At 44.6% G+C, this 25,727-nt stretch overlaps 1 protein-coding gene across 1 annotated transcript in view; it reads right to left on the reverse strand.

The window, feature by feature from the left end:
- Positions 1–25,037, reverse strand: part of ppl (periplakin) — an 86,440-nt gene extending 61,403 nt beyond the window's left edge. Inside the window, exon 1 of the mRNA XM_087998061.1 lies at positions 24,824–25,037. Coding sequence (XP_087854187.1) covers positions 24,824–24,867 — 44 coding nt within the window. The 5' untranslated portion in view covers positions 24,868–25,037. The remainder of the gene's footprint in view (positions 1–24,823) is intronic.
- Positions 25,038–25,727: the final 690 nt, after the last annotated feature.

Genomic DNA, 25,727 nt, shown 5'->3' on the forward strand with positions numbered 1-25,727 from the left:
AATGTGGGATCGCTTGGCTAACATTCCTTGCCCATCATAATTGCAATTAAGAGTCAACCCCATGACAGTGCATCTGGAGTCACATGTAGGTCAAACCAAGTTTCCTTCTTTACAAAGGGCATCAGTGAACGAGATGGGTTTTTATGGCAAATCGACATTAAGCCAGCTTTTTATCACAGAATTTGACTGAATTCAATACTTCCCCCTTCTGCCACAGTGGGTTTTGAACTCATGTCCCCAGAATGTTCGCCTAAAAGTTCTGGATTACCAGTTCGGTGAACTTAGATATTCATTAATCAACTTGTTTGAAGATGACATCACACACCTCTGCAGCAAGTGCATCTTGAATCTGGAGATGCTGGTGTTGGACTGGGGTGTACAAAGTTGTATATGAAAGAACTGAAACCAACATGATCATTTTAAAAGATGCGAGACTTAATAAACAAGCCAGGTCTTTTTCAATATATAATTTCAGATACATCACACTGTAAACTTTTGCTATAAATTCTGTGTCTTACAATCTTATTCTTCACAACCACTTGATGAAGGAGCAGCGCTCCGAAAGCTAGTGCTTCCAAATAAATCCGTTGGACTATAACCTGGTGTTGTGTGATTTTTAATCTTGAATCTGAATCTTCTAGCACAGTGAAAGGAACACTGCCACTGCACTGCAAAAGCCAGTGACTCCACCACTACATCAGTACCTCCCCTATGTGGGCATCTCAGACATTTATTGCCCATGCCCAAAGAGCAGACACCTTAATGATTTTGACAAATGACTAAATGAGGTAGAAAATGTTGAGCCTGAACACATTTCTGTGTTAAACCGTGACCACAAGACATAGGAAAGGAGATCTCCACTAAGCTATCACACAGCCTCTGTCTATGTTGCTCTAACGTTACGCCATACCTTGGTTAACTCCAGATTTGGCATTCCAACGTACCCCTGGTCGGTTTCTCATTTTGGGTCAGCTGTGAAACAGAGTTCAGCCAATACACTGCTATCCGTGCCCTAACTTCACTCATTAACTCCAAGCTCTCAAACCTGCAATGATTCCTACTGGAGCGCCACCGTGATTTTACCATTTTCATCCTGGTTTGAAATCCTGCCTCCCCTTTGCCCCACTATCTCTGTAATCGCCTCCTGCCCAATCACTCCTCCAATCTGGCCTCTTGTGGATTTTAAATTGCTGTAAGTTGAGGGCAGAGCTTCCAGTTGCGAAGGCCCACACTCTGGAATTCCCACCCTAAACCTCTCAAATTCTCCTTCCTCCTTCGAGACACTCCCGAAAGTCATAACTCTTTGACCAAGCCTTTGGTCTTGTGTCCTAATAGCTCCTTATGTGGTTTGGGGTGTGGTCCCATGAAGCCCATTCATTTCACTACCTCCCAAAAGTTGCTATATAAATTAAATTCATTGTACAAATTGGGGAAAGGACTGGCACTGGAAAGGTTCTGGAAATTGGGGAAAGGACTGCAGATGCTGGAGATCAGAGTCGAGAGTGTGGTGCTGGAAAAGCACAGCAGGTCAGGCAGCATCCAAGGAGCAGGAATTCCTGATGAAGGGCTTATGCCTGAACCGTCGATTCTCCTGCTCCACATAAGCTGGGGTACTGGAGACAAAGCACAAGACACAGGCATGCTGTGATGGGATGGTTAATTGTAGCTTTCTGTAAAAGCAGGAGCTCCCTTAACAAGGCAACCTTTGCCGTCTTTGTGGGCTCTCTCTACAAAGTCCCAACCTCTCAAAACTTTGAATATTCTTTTTTTTATATAATCTTGGAGGCTCTTCTCTGCTGGAATTCTGAGACTTGACTTCCTCCTCTTCAAACTCTCTCACTCTTGGATACTATCACGTTCTTCTGAATTTCCTTTTCCCAGCGTTTCGAAGTTCCAGTCTCACCTCCCAAAACATCACCTTCCTACAACACCATTGCGGTGAAATCAAAATTCCTCACAACCTTCTCTTCGACTCACTCCTCCCTGTGACTTCAGAGAAACTTGCTTCCCTCGGACTCTCCCCAACATCAAGCACAAAGATTGATGTTCCTCAATCATCTGGTTTCACGGAATCCCTGGAGCGTGGAAGCTGGCTATTTGGCCCTTTGAAGAAACTTGATGTGGAGGTGCCCCTGTTGGACTGGGGTGGCCAAAGTTTAAAACTCACACAACACCAGGTTCCAGTCCAACAGGTTTATTTGGAATTCCATAAATCTGGAATTATTTATTCTGGAAACCTTGAATTAACTGCAGACGCCTGGCAAGTAGTAAGCTCCAGACCCAAATCCACATTCACGTATATGTCCCTTAAGACTCTAGGAGAAAGTGAGGGCTGCAGATGCTGGAGATCAGAGCTGAAAATGTGTTGCTGGAAAAGCGCAGCAGGTCAGGCAGCATCCAAGGAGCAGGAGAATCGACGTTTCGGGCATGAGCCCTTCTTCAGGGCTTTGTTTATAACAAAATAAACAGTGAGGGCAGTGGTTTGTGGACTTTAATTAGAAGAACATTGAAGGTGGAGAAAAAGTCCAAACATCAGAAAACATTAGCAATTGAACAAGATCCTATGGAATGTTGGACAAAGCCCGCTGTCAGGAGATTTGACAACTCTTCAGTGAAGCAGCACCTGTGCTACTTGTGGATCCCAGTTTCCTACATAAAACAATGGCCTGCCTGGTATTGGATGATGCTTTGGGTATGTGGATTCAAATCCCACCATGACAGACAACAAAATTTGAATTTGATAAAGAAAGAACAAGAACTAAAAGCTAGACTAATGGTGACCACGTAGCCATTATCAATTATAAAAATCAGATTCATTAATGTCCTTCAGTCAAAGAGATCTGCTGCCCTTACCCAGCCTGTATTAAGGTATTAACGCACATGGGACAAAGACAGATATATGGCGTTGAACCTTGGATCCACCATGATATAACTGAATGTCAGAACAGGCTCAAGGGGTTGAATGGCCTAACTCCTATTCCTGTGGATTACATCTGAATGGCTAGACAGGTTGGGACTTTTCCCATCGGAGTGTAGAAATGTTGAGAGGTGACCTTATAGTGGTTTATAAAATCGTGAGGGGTATAGATAGGCTTAAGGGTAGTTGTCTCTTCCCAAGTATCGGGGTACTCAAGACAAGGGGGCATATTTTTAAGGTGAGAAGAGAGGATTTTAAAAGAGACACGAGGGGCAATTTATTTTTGACATAGAGTGGTTCGTGTGTAGAATGAACTTCTTGAGGAAGTGGTGGAAGTGGGTACAATTACAATGTTTAAAAGACATTTGGATAAGTACATGAATAGGAAAGGTTTGGAAGGATATGGGCCAGGAGCAGGCAGGTGGGACCAGTTTAGCTTGGGATTTTGTTCGGCATGGGCTGGTTGGACCGAAGGGTCTGTTTCCGCGCTGGATGACTCTGACTTTATGACTTCAGTCCCAAAGCAATGTGGTTGATGTTTGACAGCACTCTAAAATGTTTAGCCAGCCACTTCAATTCTGGACAACGACAGTCAACCAACAGTGTCCCTGCCTGTAGCACCCACATCCCATACAACAATAAACAGAACTGAGAAAGTAGAAAAGGAAATCAGTCCACTTGCCTCTATAATTTCCTCCTAGCGTGGTCATCCTAGACTATATTGCCACGAAACGAGGTGATTTTATAAACTCTAAAGCAGATGCGATTTGGGGATGCCGGTGTTGGGCTGGGGTATACAAAGTTAAAAATCACACAACACCAGGTTATAGTCCAACAGGTTTATTTGGAAGCACTTGCTTTCGGAATGCCGCTCCTTCATCAACTACCTGAACAGGCCTGTCAGTCTGGTTCAACTACTCGAGCCAAAAGGCTGTCCTGAATTTGCATTTCAAGATCCAATCTGCTTTTCCCAAGTAACAACCCATTGTTCAATACAAGTCTCAACGCCAGCCTTGGCACTATGTTAAAATATAATTAAACCCATATCTATTTAGAGACATCTCTGCGTAATCTCAACAATGTATCAAATGACCCCATCTGCCAAACAATGTCAATCCCAGAATTTGCTGCAGTACTTGATTGGTAATCACTATGACAACCAAACATTTAATTAGTGGCTCCCTTAGAATGCAGTTTGACAACTTTTCCACCCAGTGTTTTGGATGTAATGGGAATTCGACGGTGCTCTACTGTCTTTAAACATCTAGTAAAGTATTCATTTTAGCTGTCTAGTGAAACTACATTAAAGCAGGAACAGGAGTAGACTTTCATATTGCCATTTATGAATATGGTAATAGAATTTGTTTAATCCTCATTGTTTCATTATTTCCTTCAATAACTTTAATTCTTAATTGCACAAGGAAGTCATTGACACTAACCACAAAGACTATTCTTGACCAGAATAGTTTCCCAAAAATCTTTATTCCCCAGATAATTCCACAATGGGACAGATTGCCAAAGGAAACAGTCAATGCCCTGCTCCACCATTCAGTATGATGTGGCTGCTCCTCTATTTAACACCATATCCTCACTTTCTCTCCATACTGCTTGATGCCTTTAATATCTAAGATCCATCAATCTCTTTCTGGAATATGCTCAGTGACCAAGCCTCCTTTTGCGATGAAAAATCCAGCTGGTTCACCAATGTCCTTTAGGGACAGGAACTGCCCCGTGCTCACCTGGTGTGGCTTACACGTGACTCCAGACCCACGGCAAATGTGGTTGATTCGAGAATTAGGGTTGGGCAATAAACATTGGTCTAGTCAGGGATTCCTATATCCTATGAAGGGATTTTTAAACATCCACAGTTTTACCACTCTCTGAGTGAAGAAATGTTTCCTCATCTCAGTCCTACCCTGGATCGTGAGACTGTCCCCCTAGTTCTAGACTGCCCAACCAGGGAAACACCCTCCCTGAATCTAGTCTGTCCAGCCACGTCAGAATGTTACAATCTTCAGATTATTTCCATTTCGAGGTGTTAATTATTGGGACCAGCACTTCAGCAGATACTGCCTGGTTTAGCTTGTGCTGCCATACAGTTGTTGGTGCAATGGGGATATCAGTCTGTGAAGCAGCACTCGTATTTTTTCACATTTGGCCAACATGTCCCATTAGATCTTTCGATTGTTTTCCCACCCATGGTCAGCATGGATGAGTTGGACCGAAGGGTGTGTTTCCATGCTATTAGAGATTTATAAAATCATGAGGAGCGTGGATAAGATAAATAGACAAAGTCTTTTCCCTTGGGAGGGGGAGTCCAGAACTAGAGGGCATAGATTTAGAGTAAGAGGGGAAAGATTTAAAAGGGATCTAATAGATGATTTGTTCCAAGCAGAGGATGGTACGTGTATGGAATGAGCTGCCAGAGGAAGTGGTGGAGGCTGGTACAAATAGAACATTTTAAAAGCATCTGGACGGGTATATGATTAGGAAGGGTTGGGAGGGATATGGGCCAAATGCTGGCAAATGAGACTAGATTAGGTTAGGATATCTGGTTGGCATGGATGACTTGGACTGAAGGCAAGTTTAAAAGGGCGGTCAGAGTCGAGAGTGTAGAACTGGAAAAGCACAGCTGGTCAGGCAGCATCCGAGGAGCAGGGGAAAAAAAAAAAGAATCGATGTTTCGGGCATAAGCACTTCATCCGGGAACTTTAACTCAATCTCTTGGATAGGAAACCCACGGAATTCAACACAATGTTGCTTTCATACAGCAGTCAATGTTACTTTCTAACTCTCAATACCAGATTGGAGAACGCCGATTTCCTCATCTTTGTCTCAACAGTCTTTTGATGGGCAGATTTGGATAAAATGGTCTCCCACATTTATAATTAACAACTTGAACAAATCCTTCCCCTTTTCACCCTGAGCCAGAGTTATTTTTTAAACAACTCATCACATCGGCGTTTAGGTCGTACGCATTTGGCTCGAGATGATGATCTGGTAATTATCACATTGCTGTTCGTTGGAATCCTGCTGTGCACAATTTGCTAAAGTCAGGCAGAAGTTTGAGAGAAAGTACTTGATTGACTGTAAAATGCTTTGGCATGCATGATGACATGAGAGGCACCAGATTAAAATAGTGTTTTCTTTTTGTATATGAACGGGCATAAGTTATCTCTCCAAAAATATCCCAAATTGATATCCTGGTTGGGAGAAGAAACAGACAAGAACAGAAATCCTATTGAAAATGAACAGCCTTTTAAAACTTCCCCAAACGAGATTTAATTGTTCTAAACATTCTGAAATCTGTCCCTGTACCCTGGTCGTACAGACCTACAGCACAGAAAAAAAATCCCTTCAGCCCATTGAACCTGTGCGAGTCAAAAACAAGCCCCCAACTACTCCCAGCACTTGGCCCATGGCCCTGCATGCTTTGGCATCGCAAGTAACCATCTGAATACCTCCTCGATATGAGGAGGGTTTATGCTCCACTAACCTTAAAGCAGTGGGCTCGTAGATTCTCACTATCCTCCGAGTGGCAAATGTCTTTCCCCAAATATCCTCTAAACCTCTGCCCCTCACCTTAAACCAATGCCGCTTGGTCACTGATCCCTCGAGCAAGGGCCAAAGTTGCTTCCTTCCTCCCCTATCTGTGCCCCTCATTATTTTACACATCTCATTATAGGAAGGATGTGGAAGCTTTAGAGAAGAGATTTACCAGGATGCTGCCTGGACTGGAGGGCATGTCTTATGAAGAAAGGTTGAGGGAGCTAGGGCTTTTCTCATTGGAGCAAGGAGGATGAGTGGTGACTTGATAGAGGTGTACAAGATGTTGAGAGGCCTAGATAGAGTGAATAGCCAGAGACATTTTCCCAGGGAGGAAATGGCTGTCATGATGGGCATAATTTTAAGGTGATTGGAGGAAGGTTTAGGGGAGAAGTCAGAGGGACGTTCTTTACACAGACTGTGGTGGATGCGTGGAATGTAGTGCCAGCAGTGGTTGTGGAGTCAGGGCCATTTATACAACTCTTGGATAGGCACATGGATGATAATACAATGAAACGTATGTAAGTTAGTTTTATCTTAGAGTAGGATAAAAGGCTGCAATGACATGGAGGGCCAAAGTGCCTGTACTGTGCTGTACTTTTTTATGGTTGATGTTCGGTCATATTCCACCTCAATCTCCTCTGCTCAAAAGGAAAACAAGCCCAGTCAGTCCAATTTCTCTTCATAACTGAAATTCTGGTAAATCTCCTCGGCACTCTCTCCAGTGTTATCCTCTCCCTTGTTATAGCGTGGCTTCCAAACTGCACATAATAATCCGGCTGTGGTGTACTGCGGACTCGAGGTGAGGCACAGCGAGAACTGGAGGCCAGTGTGGGACTCATCTGGAAGGACTGTACTTCTGAAATTTTTATTTTTTTATTCTTCTAATTGGTTCCTAAACTTTTGTACTTGGATACAATTTGTACCTAAGATGGTGCAAAAGTCTGTCATGCGGGACTTTTTATTTTTTTGCTTTTTCTAATTTATTCCTGAATACCTTGGTACCAAAGATGGCACTGTAAGGGTCAACTTTGTAAACTTGTCACCTTACTCATGTGAGTACATGCGACCTAATTCTAACGGAGCTTTTGTACAGCTTCAGCATAACATCCCTGTCCTCAACACACAAGGTCAGACACTGGTACTTAAACAAGGTGCCTGAACTTCTTAAATTACTACTTCTAACATTTGAGGTACATTAAACATGCATCATAACTTGAACATAACATCGACATACACAAAATCCACAAGTCTGTTTAAACCAGTTTTATTCAGTATGTGGATAAAATGGTACTTTAATCCAATATGTGCAGACTCACACCGGAGATTTCTTTGTTGCCAATTTTCTTCCCCACTCTCCTCTGCCTTCCTCTTGAATGCACCTGTTGCTAGGCTACAGTGCCAGTAAACGGTAGGTACCTTGTCCAAGTACCTGTTCTTCCTGTCCAATGGGAGCTGGTGATCAGAGAGACCATCGCAAACTCATTCCTAAGCTCCTCCAGTGTGTGCACACTTTAGAACATCCCAATGTTTCCAATTTCCAAATCAATGTGAATTTTCTAAACACCGACAAGATGTGTCTTGCAGGTTTGAGACGAAGCCAAGGTGACATCTATCATGTGATTGGTGTGCCTCTGTGACATGCAGCTCTATAAATCCAATAACATTTTGAGATAAATTTCAAAAGTCATGGAATTAAACAGAGGCACATCAGTGTGGAACACGCTGTAGACTGAAAAGTTTAGCTCTAGCACATTCTCATAATTTTCAGTTTGCGATGATTTGCTGTTCGGCTTTACACTTTACACACAATGTTCCCTCAAAGCTCTGAGGGTCCATGCACACTGGTCACCGTGCAATGCCATTTGCTGCATTGATTTCCAATCCTGGAACAGGACCGCAGAAGTCACGGTGGCTCAGTGGTTAGCACTGCTGCTTCACAGCGCCTGGGACCGGGATTCGATACCAACTCCACACAGAACATTCTCCCAGTGTCTGTGTGGGTTGCCTCGGGGTGCTCCAGTTTCCTCCCACAGTCCAAAGATGTGCAGGGCAGGTGAATTGGCCATGCTAAATTGCCCCATAGTAGATGCATTAGTAATAGGGTAAGGAAATGGGTCTGGGTGGGATACTCTTTGGAGGGTTGGGTGGATTTGTTGGGCCAAATGGCCTGATTCTATGATTCTAAGTCCATACAAAAAAAAAGAAATCTGAGCAATATGCTGCTTACATGCTATGCATATCATAAATATTAAAGGGCGTTATGATGAAATTGAGACACCCAAGAGTGGAATGTGCTATGTGGAGATAAGGTGAATTTTATTGCACTCTCCAAAACATTCAAGTTGAAATATTTTAGAATGTACTTTCACAAACATTATGAATAAAGTATATGTAAGGAAAACAAATTCAGATGTGAACTTCACAGGTCACAGGAGCTGCGTCTGTCTTTGTAAATGGGGTTTCGGTTTGGAGGGATGACAAGAATATGGGTAAGAGATTGGGTCAGAATTTGCAGCAGGATTGCCTCACTGATGTATTGAAACATTCAGGAGTGAACTTGGTGATACAAATAAATCACCTCTCTCAAAGGGCCTGTAACACTTTACACTGCCTCAGACTCTACACGGAGATCAGTGAACCCAGGGTAGCCACAGGACAACATTCAGATGGACAGCGAAATGATTATATGGCTTTGGCAAAAGCATTTGCCATTGTGACTAAGAACTAGCCAAGTCAGGGCTTCCCCTGGTAATGTAAATCACAGAGATTCAGAACTGATCAGGAACCAGTTTAATTAAGTTCTTAATTAAATGGTCACAGTAATGAAATGTCAGAGACTCAGTTAACATATGGGGGAGATTTGGGGGCTTTCTCAATGGATGCAAAGCACATTATATTGGTTTAGCACTCACTCTCATTCTGTGTCTTTTCTTGTTCAACAGCTAGGAGAAAGTGAGGACTGCAGATGCTGGAGAGTCAGAGTCAAAAAGTGTGGTGCTGGAAAAGCACAGCAGGTCAGGCAGCATCCAAGAAGCAGGAGAGTCGACATTTCAGGCACAAGCCCTTTATCAGGAATGTGGAGGGGGAAGAGGGCTGAGAGATAAATAGGAGGGTGGGGAACTCTCAACTGTGACTACAAGCATGCAACCACTTCACTCCAACAGGTGTGGGTGCTTTCAGTCAGATAACCAAGCTGCCATTGGTACCACTTTCTCGGTGACACATATTGAAATTCTAGTTCACAAACAGTTAAACAATGTGTAGAAGTTCGACAGGTTTCAACACCCTCTTTTAGTATGTTGTGGTGGACACACCCAATGCATTTTTTGCATGGTTTGTATGCCTGGCCCCTCCCCTAAAAAGAGCTTTATAAACATGTACAAATTATATATCACATTTGGGTCTTCAAGAGCATGGAAATCTTCAGACTATACTTTATGCAGAATGTTACAACAGGTGCAAGGGATGCAATGAGGTTCCCCTAAACCAGCAACAACTGAAGTTTTATTTAATGGCGTTAAATTTTAATCTGGCTGTCAAGGTGTAATCCAAGAGAACTGAGCAATATTATTCTGGCTAAATCCATTCTGAAAAATGGCATTGTTTTCCGTATGGTTTAGGAGCAGGGAGTAGGCCACTCAGCCCCTTGAGCCTGTTCTGCCATTCAGTAAAGATTCTGGTTACTTCAGCTTCCACCTATCTCCTGTCCCCCTCTGCCCTCAGCCTTAAAAAAAATTCAAGAGCTTTGCTCCCACCACTTTGAGGGTAGAGAGCTCCAGAGGAGTTTTATTTTCCCTCACTATTGTTTTGGGACATCAGGAAACTTGTATTAAAAAGACTAGGTTCAAAGGTTTTTTTATTTATCCCCAGCCCCTGCAACAAGAGCAAACTAACGTGGTTGAGTTACATTTTGAAGAAACAACTTACTTCCCAGCTGTGTGTTTCTTAGATAGAGTCTACTTGACAGGGATGTCCTTCACGAAGTAGCCATGATGTGGAGATGCAGGTGTTGGACTGAGGTGGACAAAGATAAAAGTCCTGATGAAGGACTAATGCCTGAAATGTGAATTCTCCTGCTCCTCGGATGCTGCCTGACCTGCTGTGCTTTTCCAGCACCGCACTCTCGACTCTGATCTCCAGCATCTGCAGACCTCACTTTCGCAAAAGTTAAAAATCCCCCAACACCAGGTTATAGTCCAACAGGTTTATTTGGAAGCAGCAGCTTTCGGAGCACTGCTCCTTCATCAGATATACTCCATGAGGTTCAGGGTGGAACATCAATCCTTGAACAAGGAGATCAGCCTCTTCAAAACCTGAGGACCTTTAAATCCCTGAGATCTGTGCACAACTTATACACCTGCTACTCATTTCGATACAGGAGGTGAGAAAAGGTCAAGAGTTTATGGACAGATTGAAAGACGATAAGATTAATGCTATTTTCTGTCAAAGTACGAACAAATATTGACTGACCAAGCCTTTCCTATTCAGCTAACTCCCAGGTGATCTGCAAACTGAAGACCGCTTTCTGCAATCTACTTATGTTGATGCTCTGGGATTGAAAGCATGATGCAGCATGGTGGCTGAGTGGTTAGCACTGCTGCCTCACAGCATCAGGGACCTGGGTTCAATTCCCACCTTGGGTGACTGTCTGTGTGGAGTTTGCACATTCTCCCAGTGTCTGCGTGGGTTTGCTCTAGTTTTCTCCCACAATCCAAAGGTGTGCAGGTTAGGTGAACTGGCCAGGAGAAATTGCCCATAGTGTCCAGGGATGTATAGGCTAGGTGCATTAGTCAGGGGTAAATATATAGAGAGTGGTGTGGGAATGAGTCTGGGTGGGATAGTCTTTGGAGGTCTTGTTGGGCCAAATGGCCTGTTTCTACATTGTAGGATTTCTATGATGATGCAGTGAGGACTAGAAGGGGTTTTGAGGTTAGATGATGTTCTGCATGGAGTGACTAGGAGAGGGCAATACACAAGACTGATCCATGAACTGTACATCTCTACTATTCCTCTCCCACGCCTTCATTTTGAAAGTGCCAATCAATCTTCAGTAATTTTCTGCTTATGGTGGGGGAGGACTTTCAGGTCCAGGTCCAGTCACTGATGACTGAGTCTCAAAACCAGGCGGTGCTCAAGTGGTTGGAGTTGGAGGGTTGCTGAGGCTGGGGAAAGCGACAAAGGGTTGGGAGGCGTAGGGCGAGATCTTTAAAATGGAGCTGTTGCCAGACTGGGAGCCAGTGCAGATTGTCACGTGTCTGGGCAGACTGATTCGTTTTGGGCCCCTTTCGGGAATGGCTGGGAAAGCTCCAGCGGTCTGGCATCATCCGAGGAAAGAAAGCAAAGTTCACATTTCAGGTCCAGTGACCCTTCTTCCAAAGACCAGCTACTTTAGCAGAAACATAACGAAACTAAGCTCAGAGACGTGGGTCACGTTATTAAGTTTTCCAGAATAATACTGCTATTGTTAAATACCCAACATTTGCTGGATATTACACAGAGTTAAATAACTGTGGTATTTTCTGACTGCTCCCGGTGATCATTAGCCTGCCTGGTTAAAATTCTACGTTTGCCACTTTTCTAAAATTTTGAATACAAGTAATGAAAATATGGAGAACAAAATAGTTTCTATGTTCAAGAACACTGTGACAGCACAAAACGCCTCATCTTCCACCTTGGGATCCTGCACCCACATGGGTTCAATGTGGATCTCACCAGTTTCCTCGTTTCCCATCTCTTCCCCCCCCCCCCCACTTATTCCAGATCCAACCTTCCAACTCGGCACCGCTCTCTTGAACTATCCATCTTCCTTCCCAACTATCCGCAACACTCTCCTCTCTGACCTATCACCATCACCCCCACCCCCCCCATCTTCATCTACCTATCACGCCCTCAGTTACCTTCCCCCCTTAGCCCTGCCCCCTTCCCATTTATCTCTCAGCAGCCCCCACCCCCCTGCTTGGCCCACAAGCCTCATTCTTCATGAAGGGCTTATGCCCGAAATGTTGATTCTCCTGGTCCTCGGATGCTGCCTGACCTGTTGTGCTCTTCCAGCACCATGCTCTCAACTCTGATCTCCAGCATCTCTGATGTCCTCACTTTCTCCGTGTAGACATCAAGGCTTGAATTGGCTGATATAACTGGATGAGGCAGGTGACATTTTCTTAATTATTTCCTGGGTGTCACTACTTGGTGCCTACTGAACGGGAGTGGCTTACTGGGCTAATCCAGAGGGCAATTAAAGAGTTATATGTAGGCTAGACCCAGTAAAGGCAGCAGATTTCTCTCCCTTAAAAAAGGACACTATGAAAATCCATCTGGTTCACCAATCAGTAAAATTAAATACCCATCAGAGTTGGCATGATCAACGTTAGCTTTATGATCCAGCTTTATTAATTGAATTTCACCAACTACCACAGCAGGATTTGAACCTATGTACCTACAGCAATAACCTCGGCCTCTGGATTGCTCGTCCAGCAATAAGACTCCGACAGATAGGAACAGTAGGCCATTCAACCCCTTGAACTTGCTCGGCCATTCAAGACTGATCCCTCACTTCCACCTTTCTTTCTTTCTCTCCCTCCCTCCTTTAAATATATACAAAGACTCCGCACCCCCCACCCCTCCCCCCTCCCCCCCAGCTGTCTGTGGCGAGGACTCCCAAAGATTCATTGTGCCACCACCATCAGGTTCAGTGAGCTGTTGATGAAGATTGAAGGTGTCAAAGTTGACAGGATGAGATCAGAGTCGACAGTGAGGTGCTGGAAAAGCAGGTTAGGCAGCATCCAAGGAGCAGGAGAGTTGACGTTTCGGGCATAAGCCCTTCATCAGCCTCTCCCCCCAGCTTATCCCAGTCCCGAGCCTCCAACTCAGCACCACCCTCATGACCTGTCCATCTTCCTTCCCACCTATCCACCCTCCTCGCCGACCTCTCACCTTCACCCCCTCCTCCATCTACCTATCACATTCCCAGCTACTTTCCCCCCAGCCCCATCCCCCTCCCATTTATCTCTCAGCAGCCCCCACCCCTCTGCTTGGCCCACACGCCCTCATTCCTGATGAAGGGCTTATGCCCGAAACGTCAATTCTCCTGCTCCTCAGATGCTGCCTGACCGGCTGTGCTTTTCCAGCACCACACTCTCGATCTCTGATCTCCAGCATCTGCAGACCTCACTTTCTCCAGGATGATAGCAGGCCATGAAAACTGGCTCACAACAAATTTCCAACTAATCTCAGTTACTATTTCTTCACAGGAAGCTCCCTGCAGGTTTGGGCTGTATCTTCACAGCTAAAGGCTACTTTTGGAACTTCCACTTCAATGAATTTACACTGCAGTGACTGCTGGGTGACTATAAAAGCTACAGAGACATTTCGACCTAGATTACTGAAACCGAATTCTTCCAGACAACAATGTGAAACCAGTGAAATGTTGGGTTCCTAGTCAGTGCTGCTGGAACAAAATTTCAAACTCTCTCCCTAACAGCATTATGGGTTTATCTGCATCAAATGGACTACAGCGGGTTCAAGAAGGCAGCACCTTCTCAAGGGCTACTAGGAACGGGCAATAAATGCAGGGCTGGCCAAGCAACATCCCACATCCCGTACATGAATAACTCTAGCAGAACCACCAGAACTTTGCCCAATTTCTGGACAGCTTTCTTCCTCCAGCAATGCCTGATGCTGAAAGGTAATTGGCCTTTATTTATGATGTGGAGAAGCTGGTGTTGGACTGGGGTGGACAAAGTTAAAAATCACACAACACCAGGTTATAGTCCAACAGGTTTAATTTGAAGCACACTAGCTTTCGGAGCGACGCTCCTTCATCACTACCACCTGATGAAGGAGTGACGCTCCAAAAGCTAGTGTGCTTCCAATTAAACCTGTTGGACTATAACCTGGTGTGTTGGCCTTTATTTAGGCGTCTTCAATGCCTAGGAAGTTTTTTTTATTTTAAAAATAAATCTTAGGCTGGTATGTCACAAGGTAACCTAATACATATACGACCTCTCAAACTGTAGTCACACAAGCTGTGGTTTTCACTTGTGAAAGTGAATGTTTTCACAAGTCTGCTCGCAGTTTAGGCATTTAGTTGCAACACTTGATTCTTTAATCAATGGTCACACTGTCTTCTGGCTGCACATGAAAACCACCATTTATAATGGTCCAGAGACTCATCACCGCATTCAATGTGCTGCTCAGGTGACTCCAGACTTAGATCATGGATCACCAGCCATTACTGATCCCCCAGTCTGAGGAAGGCTCACTCAACCAGAAACATTAACTCTGCTTTCTCTCCACAGATGCTGCCAGGCCTGCTGAGATTTTCCAGCAATTTGCCTTTATGTTGCTGTACTCTGATACAGTTTGGACACTTGAACAATCTCCAAAAGGCACCTCAGAACCCTGGAGAGGTACCAGCAGCCAGTCTCTCCCAAGATCCTCCAAATCTGATGGCAGGATAGGGCAGTCCAATAGCAGTGTCCTCTCCCAACTCAACACGCTCAGCGTCAAGGCACTAATCTCTCAAAACCCGTTCATCTGGGTGGGGCTCTCAGAAGTCTGAATCCAGAGTCCCAAAGCAACTGTTTTTCTCAGAGTTTGGTGGTGGCAGGAGGACGATGGTTTAGGGATGTCCCCACTGCCTCCTGAAGAGCTCAAACATCCCCTGCTGACGCATGGGAGAAACTTGTCTTGAATGACCAAAATGAAGAAGGTTCATTTGGGAAGGCAGCGAGCACATCGATGGACGTTGTTGGAAGGTGCAGAGGTACAGTTGTGGCATTGGAGAAGGTGTACAAACTCCCAAAATTGCCCAGGTGGCCAGCACTTCAAGCGTTACCTGCCTCAAGCGTGGCAGAGTCGGGAGATCATGCATTGGACTCATTAGCCATTTCGGAATCCATCAAAAGGGGAGGCAATGGCCTAGTGGTCTTATCATTGGACTATTAATCCAGAGAGCCAGATGATGTTCTGGGGACCTGGGTTCAAATACTGCCATGGCAGATGGTGAAATTTGAATTCAATGAAAAAATAAAATCAGAAATTAGGAGTTTAATGATGACCATGAATCCATTGTCAATTGTCAGAAAAATTCATCTGGTTCACTGATATCCTTTAGGGAAGAAAATTGCCATCAGTTCCTGGCCTGGCCTACATGTGACTCCAGAGCAACAGCAATGGGGTTGACTCTTAACTGCTCTCTGGGGCAATTAGGGATGGACAATAAATGCTGCCTAGCCAATGAATGAATACAGAGAAAAGAATGATACGGTAGCAATTATATCCAGGCAGTAGAGAAGATGCCCCTAAATGGTGTGCTCATATTGAAATGTTCGTTTTATATTAAACCTTCATTAAGTTGGTTAAGGTGTCATTTGGAACTTAAAGGAATGGCTCCAAAGAGGTTTCATGATAGGGCACATTAACTGCATGAACCGCCTTGGCCAATTCTCCGACCTTTAGAGATCTCTTAAACCCCCAGGTGAATCTGCAAAGGCTTCCCTTCACAGTCACAGTCGATGTCAGGGGCAGTACAATGCACATGTTTTACCATCTGTTATAGCGGAGATCTTTGAAAACATGATGAAGGACTACCCTATTTCTTCAGTGCAAACTCAGTTCCTCGTCCAATAAACATGTGTACAGCCACATTTGGAAATTAGTGACCTCCGCATCTAACATCAGATGCTTTACTCCATCACTGTGTTAGGATACAGAAGCAGGCCCATTGTGATTGTATCAGTTCTTCAAACAAGCATTGTTACCTAGTGCTAGTTACCGTAATTACACCGGCACTACTCCCCACCTCTTCCTCCGCTACATTGATGGCTGCATTGGCGCCACCTCATGCTCCCGCGAGGAGGTTGAGCAATTCACCAACTTCACTAACACATTCCACCCTGACCTTAAATTTACCTGGACTATCTCTGACACCTCCCTCCCCTTCCTGGACCTCTCCATCTCCATTAATGACAACCGACTTGACACCGACATTTTTTTTTTATACAAACTTACCGACTCCCACAGCTACCTGGATGACACCTCTTCCCACCCTACCTCTTGCAAAAATGCCATCCCGTATTCCCAATTCCTCCGCCTCCGCCGTATCTGCTCCCAGGAGAACCAGTTCCACCACAGAACACACCAGACGGCCTCCTTCTTTAGAGACCGCAATTTCCCTTCCCACGCGGTTAAAGATGCCCTCCAACGCATTTCGTCCACATCCCCCACCTCTGCCCTCAGACCCCACCCCTCCAACCATAACAAGGACAGAACGCCCCTGGTGCTCACCTTCCACCCTACCAACCTTTGCATAAACCAAATCATCTGCCGACATTTCCACCACCTCCAAACGGACCCCACCACCAGGGATATATTTCCCTCCCCACCCCTTTCTGCCTTCCGCAAAGACCGTTCCCTCTGTGACTACCTGGTCAGGTCCACGCCCCCCCTACAACTCACCCTCCCATCCTGGCACCTTCCCGTGCCAACGCAGGAATTGCAAAACCTGTGCGAACACCTCCTCCCTCACCTCCATCCAAGGCCCTAAAGGAGCCTTCCACATCCAAAGTTTTACCTGCACATCCACCAATATCATTTATTGTATCCGTTGCTCCCGATGCGGTCTCCTCTACATTGGGGAGACTGGACGCCTCCTAGCAGAGCAGTTTAGGGAACATCTCCGGGACACCCACACCCATCAACCACACCACCCTGTGGCCCAACATTTCAACTCCCCCTCCCACTCTGCCGAGGACATGGAGGTCCTGGGCCTCCTTCACCACCGCATGCCTGGAGGAAGAACGCCGCATCTTCCGCCTCAGAACACTTCAACCCCAGGGCATCAATGTGGACTTTAACAGTTTCTTCATTTCCCCTTCCCCCACCTCACCCTAGTTCCAAACTTCCAGCTCAGCACTGTCCCCATGACTTGTCCTACTTACCCATCTTCTTTTCCACCTATCCACTCACCCTCTTTCCCCCCCCCCCCCAACCTATCACCTTCATCCCCTCCCCCATTCACCTATGGTACTCTATGCTACTTTCTCCCCACCCCCACCCTCCTCTCACTTATCTCTCCACCCTTCAGGCTCTCTGCCTTTATTCCTGATGAAGGGCTTTTGCCAGAAACGTCGATTTTACTGCTCCTCGGATGCTGCCTGAACTGCTGTGCTCTTCCAGCACCAGTAATCCAGAATCTTTACCCACATCCTTGTAAACTATTTCTATCCAAATAACCATCCAATACCCTCTTGAATGCCTCAATTGAACTTGCCTCCAGCATTTCCAGGCAGTGTATTCCACACCCAAACTACTCGCTGAGTCCAAATGTTTTTTTCTCACATCACCCTCTCCTGTTTTGCACATCACTTTAAGCCTCTTGTTCATCATCTTTTTACAGGCAGGAACAGCTTCCCCTCTATTCAGTCCACTTGTCTTCAAGAAAAGTAACAAGTTTTGAAATGACCTTCATTGGCTATAAAGTGCTTCAAGATATCATGAAAGATGCTAAATAAATGCAAGAGTTTTGAAGATTTATTCAGTTAGATTAGATTAGATTAGATTAGATTAGATTAGATTACAGTGTGGAAACAGGCCCTTCGGCCCAACAAGTCCACACCGACCCGCCGAAGCGAAACCCACCCATACCCCTATATTTACCCCTTACCTAACACTACGGGCAATTTAGTATAGCCAATTCACCTGACCCTGCACATCTTTGGACTGTGGGAGGAAACCGGAGCACCCGGAGGAAACCCACGCAGACACGGGGAGAACGTGCAAACTCCACACAGTCAGTCTCCTGAGGCAGGAATTGAACCCAGGTCTCAGGCGCTGTGAGGCAGCAGTGCTAACCACTGTGCCACCGTGCCGCCCACTAGTTAGTATCACCATCTGGAGTTTAGCACAATTAATTATAGATTCATACAGTTGTACAGCATGGAAACAGACCCTTTGGTCCAACTCATCCATGCCAACCAATATCCTAAACTAATCTAGTCCCATTTGCCAGCACTTGGCCCATATCCCTCTGAACCCTTCTTATTCATATACTCATCCAGATGCCTTTTAAATGTTGTAATTGTACCAGCCTCCACCACTTCCTCTGACAGCTCATTCCATACACGTACCACCCTCTGTGTGAAAAAGTTGCCCCTTCATTCCTTTTGAATCTTTCCCCCCTCACCCTGAACCCATGGCCTCTGTTTCTGGACTCCCCAGCCCAGGGAAAAGACATTGTGTGTCATTACTATTAGAATGGCAGAACTTTTTACCCTGCAATTTCTAAACCATGATCAAAAGGCTGAGAATTTTGATGCATTTTTGACTTGTACTGAGTTATATCACCGACTCCGTATGACTTGGGTCTCAGATGAGCGACAGCTGAGCTGATCAGCGTTTGTTGTTACGCTAGCGTTCCCATTAATCATAAACAGAATTAATTTGGGTGGAATTTGACTGTTTGGGATTCCAGTTAATGATAACACAAGATTCTGTGAAAACTGTTAGAATTTAACTAACCACACGCAGTGCGATAACTCATTTGCTGGAATGACTGAAATTCCTGACTTGCCTTGTACTTAAAACTTCCTTTCCACGTAGTTACTTTTAAAGACCCGCATTCGGTGTTAAAACATTAACCCTCAACACAGCCACTTCAACAAGTTCAAAGAAATCCCCAGCAAAGTGCACCTTGCCTCTCCAAATATTGGTGAGGTGGGCTGTTGCGGTACACACCATGAATAGGAGTGGAAAGACCAGATCAGAAGTGAATGTGGGTGACAACATTTAATAATTACAATGGGGCTTTGGCTGAAACAGTGATGTTTTGCATCAGTTTCAATGCTTCGGGCACTGAGATAGAATGTTGTGGAACCTGTGGAACACATTACAACCATTGTTTTCCAACAGTGGGCCAGGCCCTAAGCTTTATGGTTTTGACAGGAGGAGGACAGGATTCCATCCACAAAACATCTAATCTGATCAAAATAGAACTTTTTCAAAGGTACTCTCGCCTGATTGTCAAAGCTGCATATAAACTTATGAATGAAACACTTCATTAGATTCTTGTGTGTCAAGTCAACTACCTGAAGGATAAACCTGTTGGACTGTAACCTGGTGTTGTGCGATTTTTAACTTCCTGATGAAGGGCTCTTGCCCGATATGTCAATTTTCCTGCTCCTCGGATGCTGCCTGACCTACTATACTTTTCCAGCGCCACACTCTCGACTCTGATCTCCAGCATCTGCAGTCCTCACTTTCTCCTCCTGATTTTTAACTTTACCCACCCCAGTCCAATACCGGCACCTCCAAATAAAGTCACAACAGAGACAGCCATACAAGCAGACGAATGAACATAGTTCTGATTTATTTTTGCCGTATGTACCTAAGTATAGTGAAAAGTTTTGTTTTGCATGTAGTACAGGCAGTTCATATCATATAAGGAATAGCAGTGGGTGAGTGAAAACAGCGAGGTATACAAAAGTCACAGCTGCACAGAAGGTATCCAAAAATCAAGATGAACATTAGATTTTAAAGTTGAGGGGGTCCATTCAGCAGGAGAAAGTACGGACTGCAGATGCTGGAGAGTCCGAGTCAAAAAGTGCGGCACTGGAAAAGTACAGCAGGTCAGGCAGCATCGGAGGAACAGGAGAGTCGACGTTTCGGGCATAAGCCCTTCATCAGGAATGTCTGCAGTCTAATAGCGGGAAAGAAGCTGTTCTTGAACTTGTTGGTACAACTATTTAAGCTTCTGTATCTTCTGCCTGACAGAAGAGGTTGGTGACCGGGGCGGGAGTAAACGAACAAGGAGAAAAAGTAGGCCACTTGGCCCTTTCGGCCTGCTCCACAGGATCATAGCTTCTGGGATTTTAAGCTCGAGTGTACATTCCTTGGTAATCAAGAATCTGTCCACCTCTACCTGAAAAATATTTGAAGTTTCTGCATCCAATGTCTTTTGAGGCGAGGAATTCCAAATACGCACAAACCTCAGAGAAAAACAAACAGTTTTCTCGTCTTTGTCTTGAATGGGTGACTCCTTATTTGTAAACTACAACCCTTAGTTCCAAATTCTCCCACGAGAGGAAACATCCTTTTCCCATCATTCAGCACAGCGTCTCAATTGAAGAGAAAGTTCTGTCTGCAGTTACATAAGGTGGCATCTTGCTGAGGCCTCAGACATCTTCCCCGCAATCTGAAGAGCTGACGAGGGTTGGGGTGGGTGGGGGGAGGTGCTCTTCCTCGTTTTGATGGTCTGTGGGATGGGGCGGGGGGGTGGTGCGAGGTGAAAGGGTTGGACTCATCATGGTAGCTCCCCTTTCCCCCTCCCCCCTCCCCCAACCTGATGTCCAACCTCTTGATCAGGATTGCCTGGAGCTAGCTAAAACCCAGTTGGTGGGTTGAGATTCCAAAGTGGTCTTCAAACATAAGGATCTAAGAATGAAAATATCAACCGTAGGCCTTACCAGGCTGAACATACGGCTGGAAGAGCACAGCAGGTCAGGCAGCATCCAAAGAACAGGACTCTCCTGCTCCTTGGATGTTGCCTGATCTGCTGTGTTTTTCCAGCGCCACACTCTTGACTCTGATCTCCAGCATTTGCAGTCCTCACTGTCACCTCCAGAACATAGGTCTGGTGGAGGTGAGGTGATGGGTTTCAGATCACCGCTGGTGTGTTAATTAAGGGTCCTTCCCACCTCCAAATTTGTCACTCCCTGTACCCAAAACTTCTATCCATAGCTTGGAGCAGGAGGGTGCTGTTGGTCCATCTAGCTTCCCCAGACAAATCTCCCCGTAGATTCCTTACTCTGATTTGGAATCTGTAGTCCCACATCAAGCTGCTTTTAGTCTTTACAACTCCAGCCTATCCCCATAAAACTTCACGCCTCGTTCCAGGGATGTAACCTCACTCTGAACTCTGAATATTTGCCTCACTTTCTTACGCTTTACACTTATCAGTGTGGAATCCAATCTGTTTATTATTCATTAAATAGGCCAATCGAGCTTATTGCACTGCGGGAAACACCTTTGGCTATTATATCTAGTTTGTCATCTTGTGGGGTGGTATCAATCATTTAACCTGTCACTTAAAAAAAAACAGAAGACAGCAGTGCTAACATGATCGAGGGACTTTAATGGGTGCCATTGGAATCCAATTTGACATTCTCAAGTTTTAAGACCATAAGATGTAGGAGCAGATGTAGGCCATTCAGCCCTTCCAGTCTGTTCAATAAGATAATGGCTGATTTATTCATTCTCAATTCCACTTTCCTGCCTTCTCCTCATAACCCTCGATTCTTTTACCGATTAAAAAATTGTTTTATCTCGGCCTTGAATATAATTAGGAGAATAAGTGAGGACTGTAGATACTGGAGATCAGAGTTGAAGAGTGTGGTGCTGGAAAGCACAGCAGGTCAGGCAGCATCTGAGGAGCAGGAGAATCAACATTTTGGGCATAAGCCCTTCATCAGCCCCACTTATCCTAGTTCCAAGCCCCCAACTCGGCACCGCCCTCATGACCTGTCCATCATCCTTCCCACCTATCCACTCCACCCTCCTCTCCGACCTCTCTCTTTCACCCCTACCTTCATCCAGCTATCACATTCTCAGCTACCTTCCCCCCAGCCCCACTCTTCCTCCCATTTATCTCTCAGCCCCCCCAAGCCCACAAGCCTCATTCCTGATGAAAGGCTTATTCCCGAAACTTTGATTCTCCTGCTCCTCGGATGCAGCCTGACCAGCTGTGCTTTTCCAGCACCACACTCTTGAATTTGAATATACCTAGCATCCCAACCATCACTATCCCATTAATTCCGTGTAATCTGTTACCATCTTTTAAATGCAGCCAGCATTTTGGAGACAGCATCTAATAACTCTTGTGAAATCCAACAAGATAGTATCCAACATGTCACTTACACCCAAGAGACCATAAGAAATAGGAACTGGAGTAGGCCATTCAGCCCTTCAAACCTGCTCTGCCGTTCGAAAGGATCACGGCCGAATCAACAATCATCACGTCCACTTTCCTACCTTTCCCCAGAACCACTGATTTCCCAACTGATCAAGTTAGATGGATTCTATCTAACCATCTCAGCCTTCAATATACGCACGGACTCTGTGCAAGGTGCTAACTACTCGTTGTATTTCCACACTGGCTATCCTTCCATTTATCTCCTTTGAACAGAAACAACTCACAATACAGCAGTTCTAATGTAAAGGCATCCCATGGGCAATTAAATTCAGACATTAATAGCATTTCTCAACATATTCAGCTTTTAGCATTTTGAAATATTCCCTTATTAAAATTAACCTAGGAATTTGTCCATTGCTTTTGCTCCCCAGAAATTAATAATATCATAAAACTTGCAAACAACACGCGATTTATCAGAATTTGCAATTCAACTTGTCCCAATGCAGAACTTTGCACTCTACACAATGATAATAACATTGTTGGAAAAAAAAAGACACATTTTGTCAAATCTGTTTATCCCGCACTCATCAGGCCTGTCTTGAGCATGACTTAGAGTGATACCAACATCGTGAGTTCAATTCCCACTTTGGCTCAGCTGCCCTCTCAATTTCGCTCCATGTCTGAGGCATAATGACCCTTAGGTCAAACCACCACCAGTAGTCCCTCTGTAATGAAAGGAGATGACTATGGCAACTTTACCTTTTATTTCTTGGTAGCCATGATATGGACGGGTGCTGCAGGTGGGACTAGATTGGGTTGGGATATCTGGTTGGCATGGACAAGTTGGACCGAAGAGTCTGTTTCTATGCCGTACATTTCTATGACTCAACATGGAGGTGCCAGTGTTGGACTGGGATGGACAAGTTAGAAATCGCACAAGACCAGGTTATAGCACAACAAGTTTATTTAAAAGTACAAGCTTACAGTAGCTACCTGATGAAGAAATATTACTCCAAAAGCTTGTACTTTCAAATAAACCTGTTGCACTATAACCTGGCGCTGTGTGATTTTTATCTTTTATTTCTTGTGTATTATCCTGACGAGTGCAAGACAAAAACTTCGACAAACATGCCTTTTTTCTCAGTGATACTCAAGTGCTATGCAACCAAATGGTTGCTTATCATGGTCTTAATGCTTACAAAATGCTTCCCACCTCAGCCAGAGGGCAAATGAATTGCTTTAACCCCCATGCCTAGGAGACAAAATCTCCCACATTTGTGATAGTTTAATCCCTAAGTGGGACAGTGAGACCGTCAGTCTGTCAAAATGTGTGTACCATTACAAAGTTTTTGATCCCAAATAAACTAACCTTCCTGCTGGGAACAATAAAAGATTGCACCCTCAAAGCTACAGAATTTGTGATGAAATATCGAAAAGCAAAACCAGAAAATGGCGCAAGTACAGCTTTTTTTGGCAACATTTAAATGAGAGCCTTCGCTTGCATTCGAACGAAAGGTCCCACCCAAAGCATTAACCTGCAGATGCCTTTCCAATACTGACAGATGCATTGGCAGAATTTTGTTTCAGGTTTCTGATATCCTGCACCTGTATTCCTCTCCCTTTATCCTGGGAAACACAGCTGCGTGTCAGAAAGCAGAGGTAATTCAACATGTCAGCTTTACCCTGGAGTGCTTTTTAAATTTTGTGGTTATGTTTGCAGCTCATCCATCGGCCCATATACAGAGAGGCTGTTTTTTTGTTAAGCAAAACAGCAACAATACCAACCTGATTACTGAACTAGCCAGAGGGACAGAGATTTAAATGCTGTCATCTGTTAGCCTCCATTCTGTTATCAAACACTTATAATGTTTTGGTTGGGGATTATTAATTTGTAGTGAGCAGAGGATTAAACTCTACCCATCTCAATAAATCACCGGAATATGTGCAATGCTGATGAGAATAGATCAGATCAGAGAATTGTTGTATAATAAACTGAAAAAAAAGTTTAAAATAAGCAATAAGCCATCAGTCCATATCAACCAGTGCTTCATCTACAGTATGAACAGCAGATTGATGACCTGAAGTATGCTCGTCAAACATACACTTTGCAAAGTCCTTTTAACATTTGTACTGGAGATTAAAACAAGTTAAATCAGAGTTTTAAATCTCAGCACCACAGCCTTTTATGTTGTTCTTTCCCGCTTTAATCAGACTTCTTAAAGTTACCTCAGGTAACACACCCTGCCCTGCTGAGCTTGAAAGCAATTTTTTAATTAAGGAAGCCAAAAGCAGATCAAAGACTTTTTTTAAAAACTTAATAAGGAATTTTATTTTTTGTTGTTGGATTATATGACGGAGGTCCTCGAAAGGCATGTAAAACATTGAACGTACCATGAGTAAAATGCGTTTCTAAAATAAATTGCACAATTACAAATAAATAGGACACTTACTTGGTTTTTGGGGGAGTTACGTTCTTGGGTTTCTTCTTAAACATCTTGGCAGTCCCTGGAGTTGTTAATGATAAAATCCTTATCCTCCAAACAGAAGGGATTTCTTCTCTCTCTCTCTGAAGGGTTGACAAAGAGACAGCACTGACTTTTTATCCCCAGTAACACTGCAGAGTGTGTCAAGTGTGTGAGACAGTGAGATACACACTCAGCTACTGACCTCACCTGTTGCCTCTCGACACTATCTACCTGAGACTCCCGGCAGCAGATTGACGGGAGCTGCCACTCAAGACCCGCCCACCGACTCACCATCCCTGTGCTTTCCCATTGGTCGACCTTCCGTGGTTGCACGGCAACCAGCTTTGATTGGCAGTCCTCGAACACGCCCCCACCTTGCTGTTGCTATCGGTGGCTGGATGGACCCTGCCCAGCTCTGGCCTGATGCTCATTCCACATTCCCCAGGTAGGATCTGCCTTCATTCTGAAGAAGGATCTGAAACACTAACCCTTCTGTCTCTCCACAGATGCTGCCAGAACTGGCAAACTTTTCCAGCACTTTCTGATTTTGTCACTGGACCCAAAACCTTAACTTTGCATCTTTATTCTAAATGATTAAAGGCTTAACAGTAGTCTAGATTTGTTCAATACATCTCATTAGTTGAACAACACTTTGATCTTTTACTATAAGTTCTGTGTCCTATGATCCTGCCCCACCAGCTACCTGATGAAGGAGCAGTTTTCTGAAAGCCTGTACTTCCAAATAAACCTGTTGGAATATACTCTGGTCATAGAGTCATAGAGATGTACAGCACGGAAACAGACCCTTTGGTCCAACTCGTTCATGCCAACCAGATATCCCAACCCAATCTAGTCCCACCTGCCAGCACCCGGCCCATATTCCTCCAAA

This window comes from Chiloscyllium plagiosum, unplaced genomic scaffold (assembly GCF_037043375.1).
Source record: "Chiloscyllium plagiosum isolate Xiang-an unplaced genomic scaffold, Cpla_swu_hap1 HiC_scaffold_20, whole genome shotgun sequence".
NCBI lineage: Eukaryota > Metazoa > Chordata > Chondrichthyes > Orectolobiformes > Hemiscylliidae > Chiloscyllium > Chiloscyllium plagiosum.